The following is an 8,298-nucleotide window of genomic DNA, read 5'->3' as shown; positions in this document are numbered from 1 at the left end:
TCTCTGCTGTCTGTAGAGAGAGGAGCTGAGCTGGGGGGGAACATCTAAACCTTTTGCCTTCCTTCCCAGCTACCTGCCCCAAGTCATGGGGGATGGTTTGGCTAACCAGATTAACAACCCAGAGGTGGAGGTGGACATCACCAAACCAGATATGACCATTCGCCAGCAAATCATGCAGCTAAAGATCATGACAAACCGGCTGGGCAACGCTAACATCGGGAATGATGTGGATTTTCAAGACACAAGTGAGTGTAGCAGAACCAGAGAGGTTCGAGGGGGGTGAGAGAGGCCAAGCAGTCCTGCAGCCTGCACAGATGCCCCTGCAGATGCTGCTGGGCCCTGGGGGCATGGAGGGGCTGTGGCAGCCTGGCTTTTGGCAAGGGGCTGCTAAGGGGCTGCTTGAGTGCAGCCAACTTGTTGTGGGGTGGCTGGAGGCTGTGGTGTTCCTAGTGCATTACTGAATCATGGGGAGCTGTCTCCAATCCCAGCCCTGCTGGCAGGGCCATTGCTCCTGTCTGCTCCAGCATTTCAGGCTGCTGCAGCAGCAGGTGATTAAAGCCTCCAGGAGGTCAGGTATGAGCTTGTATCCCACGTTGAGGGATGCAGAGAGGAGGAGGAGGTGGCCAGGGTAGGGCTGGTGACCAGAGCTCCCCGAGGTTGCAGCAAGGGGAAGGCCTTGCCCACCATAAGGAAAGTCTGTGCTCACTCATGTTTGTCTCTGCACAGGTGACGACATGAGCGGCTCTGGGAGCGGGGACAGCTGTCCTGATGACGTCTGTGGCAAAAGACTTTCTAAGAGCCCCAGCACCAGGCAGCCAGAAACAAACGCTATTCCTAAGCAGTCTGGACACGGCGTCAATGGGGCCAGCAGCAGATCTTTGCCTTCTGCCTCCCTCCTCCTCCTCCTCTCGGTGGCTGTCATCGCCGCGCAGCATTTGTGGCGGTAACTCACTGGCACAGCCAGGAAACAGACTGCGGCTGAGGGCTTCACTTTGCCAAAACCAACCAACCAACCAACCAACCAACCAAAGGACATATTTAATTCACCTTGGCAAAAAAAAAAAAGGAAAAAAAAAACAAAAAAAGGGAGGAGAAAAAGGTTTCAAAAGGTTTCAGTTGTTTGCTATTTCTGGCAGTGCTCGAGCTGTTTTCTTCTTTCTTGGTCTTTCCCCAATGCTGGGCCCTTCTTTCCGTACCTCATTGTTTTACTTTTGTTATTGCCACAAACTGGCTCTTGGGGCTGAAACAAGCCTTTGCAGAGGGCTCCAGGGGAACTTGGCCAACCCCTCCGAGGGCAGCTGTCCTGCTGCCTCCAGTGGAATATGCAATTGCCCTGCCCTTGTTCCCCAGCCGCGGGCCAGAGTGCCGCTGCTGACAGCTCCACAGTGCCACAGGCAGCGCTGGCTCCTAACGCGGAGAGACTGGGATCTTTGGCACAGCTCACGTGCTGCATTCAGGGGCTCTTTCAGGTTCTTCCTCTGTGCTTCCTAGGTGGGCAGAGATGGCCCTTCACTTCCAGTGGTGTACGTAGGAGCGTGAGCAGGTTTGGTGGGTTGAACTGAAAGAGTTTGGCAGTGGCTGTTGGACCCAAAAATGCAGAACTCCCTTTTTCTTTGGAAAGGTCACAAGTGGGTTTCTTGACTAGAGCTCGTAGCTGACGACAATTTGAAGTGTAGGTTTCCTACATCTAAGTGACTGGGAATGAGTGTTAGGGGTTGGGGTTTGGGGTACTTTTTCTTTGCATGCTAGTTGGAAAGCCATTTTTTACCCAAGTAACAATGGTCCAATTTCTACCTGCAGTGCAGTACCATCGTAGGTAACAGAGAGATGCAAATATGTACAGAGGGATTCTCTGTGTGGCAGACAGTTGTGCTGCCTCCTCCTTCTCTGGCCCCAGCCATGGACAGGAATCTGGTTTTTTTCTTGGTAATACAAGAGACCAGGGACACTTTACTAACTGGAGCTTTGGGACTGGTTGTGCCCCAACCTTAGGGCAGAGAGGGGCTGGTGGGAATCACCATCGGCTCTGGGTCCCTATCCAGAGCACTGGCTCAAGGCAGCACCTACCAGGGGGAATGTGAGGATGGGACACATTTTGTTTGGGATTTCTTTTTACCTTTAGTGTTTGTTCCAGTTGCATTGTAGGTTTTTAATGGATTCCCACTTTACCTGTCCCTTCCGCATCATCCAATACACCTTCCCTAACCAGTGCAGGCACAGGCTGAGCCAGCGGGTCAGACACCCACTGGCAGCTCCGTTTTGGCTCAGGGGAGGGCCAGGCTCACCCTTTGCTGCCCCGTCCCACCACTCACCAGCCTTTGGGTGATGTGGGTGGCTGCCCTAACTCCGAATTGCTTGGTAGGGTGGGCTCTGTGCCAGGTTTTGAGACTGGGGGTGGTGAGTGAAATTATAAATGTCCTCATGTAGCTGTAGGAGTGTCTGTGCTTGTTAGGGCTGTGTGTTTGGGGCTTCCAGAGGCTTCTGTGCCTGATGAGCAGCAGGCGTGGGCTGGAGGCGTAGGTGTAGCAGATGTTAGATACAACACAGTCACTGTGACTGCTTGGGCCAAGAGCACAGGCAGGGTTGGGTTTGAGCTTCAGATGGGTTTGTATTCGGGTGAGAGGGAGGGCAGAGCTGGGCCTGTTTCTTGCTTTACTGGTCTGCACAGCATTTGAGCATTTCTTCTCTGTCTTGCCAGAGGAGAAGTGCCTTTGGGCTGAGCAAACATTGTAGGGTTGGGGTTTGGCTGTTTTCTAAGAAGGAAAAAAAAAAAAAAACATTTTTAACATTAGCAGTTTCTAAAGTGTGCAACTTAGAGAAAGATGAGGACATGAGCAAGGTAATGCAGAAAGCCAGTTCAAGGTGCTCTCATTTCCTGCCCTCCCCGGGGCAGGGATTCCACCTGGGGCCCAGGGGTGGCACTGGGGGGGGCCCTCAAACTAGGCAGAGATTTTAGGTCAGCTTTGACTGGCCTTTCCAAGTCACAGTGATTCATGTCAATGACTGCCCATCCTTTCTGCCTTGGCCTCACCTTCTTGTAAGGCAAAATCATACCTAATCTGGTAGGGTGTCAGAAACGAACACCGGGATGCTGGACAATGGCTGAAGGACAGACTGTGCCACTAGACCCATCAGAACCCTGGAGAGGATAAATGTAAGTTGTGGTTTTGTCTAAGTTTATTTACTCCTAGACATATGGCAAATTCGTATGATTTTTACTGCTCTGAAGAGTTCCTATATTTTCTTTTAAATTTTTTTAAATCAGACTTGCAAATACAAATTTAACCTTCGGTTACAACAATCCCCACAACCAATCTTGCAGAAGCTTTACATCCAAAGCAAAAAAAAAAGGGGGGGGGGGGGGAGGAAGAATTAAAACATTGTACCCTGTTCAAAACGCAGTGGGGTTGGAGTTTTAACACATGGATGCTGAGGCCAGTGTTTTGCTTTGCAGAATGGGAGTTTGAATGTCACTTCCATTTCTGTGCAATTAGTTTTTGCTGTCTGCCTGTTATCCTCAAAAGCTTCTTATGGTCCCCTTCACATCTTAAATGTGAAGCCAGGAATTTGCTGATTATCCAGTTACAATTTAATAGCCCAAGCTAGTGGTTCTTTTACAAGAAAAGGAACCGGATAGTGCAAATTAGTAAGGCAAAACCTCAGAGAAACAGTAAAATCTGTTATGCAGGGGAGACCCTTCCTGATGCCTTCACCACCAGGCTGGGGTTGAGCTCCCATTTCCACATCCCTCCTGACCCTGGGAGTGGCAGCTTCCACCCTCCAGAAGCCAAGCCAGGGTGAGACCAGGGCAGCAGCCTGAGGTCTGGGCCAGCAGGCAAGGGCAGTGCAGGGGGCTCGGTCCCCTCTGTGCCAAGAGATGGACGATGGTGGTGGTGACGCTTCCTCCTCGGCCCTGCATCTGCTGGGGTTGATTTTTATATCTGTCCATGGTCAGCCTACATTGCTGCTTTTTGTTGGTCCCTGGTTACTCAGTTTTTCTGTTCTCTCTTGCCCTGAAGTGGTTTCCCCAGCTGCTGCCATTAAGTGGCCTGGGGAGAAGCCACTGACCTTCCCCAGGAGCTGAAATGGCTGAGACCCCCAGGATTTCAACTGGGTATCCCTCTAAACTGAAGCAAACCATAGTTACTGCTGACTAAACAACCACTGGTGTGGCTGAACAAGCTGAAATCAACCCAGGTCCAGACAAGCCCCGAGCCTGTGGTCGGGTTGGTGCAGAACCTGGGGCCTTTCAGTGCTTATAAATGACATTTCCTGGGCTACTGCCTGCTGGAAAACACTGTGACACACCTCCCCAGCTCCGTGGCTGGTGGCTGCCCTGGGTTGGCCGCATGAGGGGATCTCTGAGGAACTGGGCTGGCTGGGGTGAAACATCTGCTTCAGTGTTATCAAGATGGTGATCCATGGTGTTCTGGTGTGAACAGGCCTCGACAGGGGTATGAAGGGGGTGGTGGTGTAGGAAAAAAAATTTACAAAGGCCCCATCCCTGGGAAGGGGAGAACCACAAGTGGCGGATTTCCTGGTGTCTCTGTCTTTCAGCCTGCTCTTTGTGCCATAACGTGTATGTTTTAAACAATGGTGAGGGTCTCAAAAGGCTTTGAGAGCACAGCTACTTCTCATTTAGAAATGACAAGCTGCCTATTGTTTTCCGGTGGGCTTGGTAGGGGCTACGGTATAGCAGAATATCTGAAGTCCACCTTTGCTTTAAACAGATGCATTTCTATCTGCAGGAGTAAGAATTATTTCACTTATCAGCATAGCCGGACAGTTATCTATTTCTTTCTGTTACCAAGGTACTTGTAACTCTCTTGCACTGTTTATCTAAAGTTGAAATATGTTCTTTGAATCCTTGTATAAATAAAAAGGCTGGAGACAAATCTGTATTTACAGGGCAATTATTTCTTCTCTATTTAAGCTGAGTCTGGCATTTTCTTTCTTTTTCCCCTGTTAAGGCCAGGATAGGAGCCCTGAGGAATGAAACCATGTTTCAGCCACGAGTCTACAATGGGCTGATGCCAGTGTTGGTGATAGGGATTTGCCTGCATTGCTGTACTGTTCAGAGGAGCAGCTGCTGGGTTGTATGGATGTGTGTTTGTGGGAACAAGGTGAGCCTGGCTTGAGTCATCAAAGCAAGGATCCTAAGTGGTCTCTTTCTCATCTAGAAGCACAGTCAGTCATGGCATAACAGTATAAAGAATCAGAAATGCCCTTGGTATTCATCCTTACAAAGTGTTGTGGTAATTACAGACCATGGCTTTGCACCAGTGCAGCTACTGGAGGGGCTCACAGCAAATAGAGCAGTGAGGGGGATGTTTGATCACCAGTATGTGCTTGAGACTGAACTGGTGCAGCAGAAAGGTTTGTGCTTCAGCTCTGTCCACTTCCAGAAGTGGGTGACTGTAGCTATCAGGGTGACGCGTTGGAAGCTGCTTGTGAAATGTCTAAGAGAGACTTGGTAACTGGAAACTACTGAAAGTGTATCCTTCTACCCTGGAAGCAAATATCTGCTAAATTTAATAAACTGACTGATACCCTTGAGTGAGTAGGTATTTATTTAGATTCCTCTCCTGCAGCTATAGCTATTTTCACTATATGCACACATTTATATAAATACAAGTGAAAAAATAGAGGTTTTCTCCTTGGAGAAGTTTTGTGCACAACAGTCGCCTGCTTTGCCTCCTCGGTGTCTAATTATGATCTGAAGTGATGGCTTCTTACGGCTCTGTGTTTACTAAAGGTGTCTGAAAATATTTCTGCAGTTCACAATGTCACCGAACACTGCATGTTTGCAAATTCACTGCTAAGAGCTTGCAGGAGGTGTAGGGTGTGATACAAGCTCAGCTCCCACTTCCTTGCAGCCATACGTCACTGCTCTCCTAAGCAGGGAAGGCTTCAGGGGCTCCAACAGCAGCAGCAGTACCTACTGCGAGCTCACAAAGACAGTGGGTCCAGGCACTTTGCAGGTGCATGGCAAGAGGACAAGACACAGCCATTATAACTGGGGCTGTTGGCACTGTACCCCAGCTGGCAGTGCCACCAAGACCAGAAACCCCCCCAGCAAAATCTGGACTGAGGCATCAGACCTTTTCTAGTGAGGGGGTGAGGCTGTTACCCTGCAGTTCGACCATCTTCTTTACAGAGGCAGCAACTGGCTTCACTGCCAGGAGATGGCATTTGTGTTTAGCTTATAAATTACTCTATGTGTAGTGACAACTGCCCTGTTCCTAACTCCTCCTCTGCACAGAGACACGGTACAGGGCAGGCTGGTGGGAAGGGACAGCCTTTCTAGCATGAATGACCATCCTTAGGTCAACAGCAGGCAGCTTGCAAGTAAACAGCCATAGCCTCAGCGTGAGGGAGCTCAGGTGCAGCCCCAGTGGCATTTGCTGGTGCTAATGTGACAAGAATGCTGCCCTGAGATGGTGGCACCCGGGGAACACCTGGACCAGTGCTGGGGTAAGCTGCAGGGACTGGTAAACCAGTAAATCACACCAGAGCAATCTGATGGGCTACTGCCACCCATACAGATCAGTGGAGGGTTCATGGCATGGCAAGTGTGATGCCATGCAAAATAAAGATCATGGTTTTGGTACGAACTGGAGTGTGCCCATAAAGCACCCCCCAGGGACTCTCTGCAAAGGCCCAAGAAAGCCCACTGATGAGTGCAGGCAGAAAGAAGGATGAGCCTCTGCCAGTTTCTGGGCAGGAGGAGGAAGGTAGGGCAGCAGCTGGCTCTTTTCCACAGTGTGGGGAATTGATGTGTGCCTGTCCCACAAGGAAATCCCTGGCGGTGATTGCAGAAAGGCTCCTTGCCTGACTGCCAGCCTCATGGCCTGGGAATAAGGGGTGCGTGCCATGGAAATGTTAAAATGAGTAAGAGCCAGTGACAGGGAGGGTCCAAAATCCGTGGAAACAATGGCTGTGGAGGAATCCAGGACCCCGCCCCATGCTGCTGGGGTGGGCAGCATCAGGGCAGTGCTCTCCTGCTGAGGTTTCTCCTTTCCAGCCGCAGGGGCCCAGCCAGAACCATGCCTCCTGGGACCAGCAGAGCCTTGCACGAGCCAGATGCCCTGAGCAAAGGAAGAAAGAGGGCAGATGAATAAGTCTACGTGTGGGAGCTGAGGCATGTGCTGGATAACAGGAGGGGACACCATGCTCTCGTGCACACGTGAGAGAGCTGTCTCCTTTGGCCCCAGAGCCAACATCTCACTGACAGGTTGCTATTGACACAAATGATGGCAGGTGTGTGGCAGCTTGACTTCTCCTTCTTCCATGGTCGAATAAAAGCTCATTCTTGTATCTCACTTCTAATTCCTTAATAAGTGGCACTCCATTTCACACCAGTCTGTGCTCTGCTGCTGCGACAGTCCAGGTTCATTTTTGCGTCAGCAGCAAATACCAGTCGAATGCTCCTGTTTTGCCTGAAAGCAAAGGGTTGAAGCAGCGCAGCGTCCAGGAAGCAGCTGGCACCTGCGACCAGCCCTGGAACCCCATGCCCAGCACTGGCCAATGTGACCTTCACCTGGCTGGGCTTGGCCCATCTCCACGCGTCCTGTGCAGTTCAAACCCATGTCAGCACAGTCTGGTGTAAGATACTCTCTGCCCTGGCAGCACACCAGCAATTCTACTGAAGTCCAGAAAGATTAGCACTACGCTATCTGGCCAGCTTAGTAAATCATTTCCTGGGTACTGAAAAGGTGCTTTTGTTGTAGGCAAGGGGCACCAAGATGCTGTGGAGAAGATCAATCACAGAATATGCTGAGTTGGAAGGGCTCACAAGGATCATGGAGTCCAACTCCTGGCCCTGCACAGGACATCCCCTGGAGTTACACCATGTGCCCAAGAGTATTGTCCAAACACTTTTTGAACTCTGTCAGGCTTGGTGCTGTGACCACTGCCTTGTTCCAGCGCCCAGCCACCCTCTGGGTGAAGAACCTTTTCCCAATATCCAGCCTAAAACTGCCGTGACACAACTTCAGTGTTGCATCACTGCACCAACAGCACCGCCTCCAGCAGCAGCATTCCTGTGCAGAACACAGCAGGTAAGCAGCTGCTGTGGGGTAGGGAAGTACAAATCCACTGGCTTTACAAGTGAGCAGTGTGCTCTGGAAGTGCTTTCAGCTTTCCAAATGCAGCTCTCGGGATGCAGCCGGCACTAGGACCTGCCTGGAGCCTCTACGCCCCAGCCTGCAGGGAGCAGATGAATCCAGCAGAGCGCAGGTGGCACTGCCGTGCCGCCGCCGGGAGCCCCCCACAGCGAGCCCGGTGCAGCGGGGCACG

At 51.0% G+C, this 8,298-nt stretch overlaps 1 protein-coding gene across 1 annotated transcript in view; it reads left to right on the top strand.

Moving 5' to 3' along the window:
- GPC1 (glypican 1) overlaps nucleotides 1-5,556 on the top strand; it is a 213,581-nt gene extending 208,025 nt beyond the window's left edge. The window contains exons 9-10 of the mRNA XM_017728724.1: nucleotides 70-245; nucleotides 727-5,556. Of these exons, the coding sequence (XP_017584213.1) occupies nucleotides 70-245; nucleotides 727-947 (397 nt within the window). The 3' untranslated portion in view covers nucleotides 948-5,556. The remainder of the gene's footprint in view (nucleotides 1-69; nucleotides 246-726) is intronic.
- Nucleotides 5,557-8,298: the final 2,742 nt, after the last annotated feature.

Source organism: Corvus brachyrhynchos, unplaced genomic scaffold (genome assembly GCF_000691975.1).
Source record: "Corvus brachyrhynchos isolate BGI_N302 unplaced genomic scaffold, ASM69197v1 scaffold223, whole genome shotgun sequence".
NCBI lineage: Eukaryota > Metazoa > Chordata > Aves > Passeriformes > Corvidae > Corvus > Corvus brachyrhynchos.
This window is presented reverse-complemented; position numbering and strand designations above follow the sequence as displayed.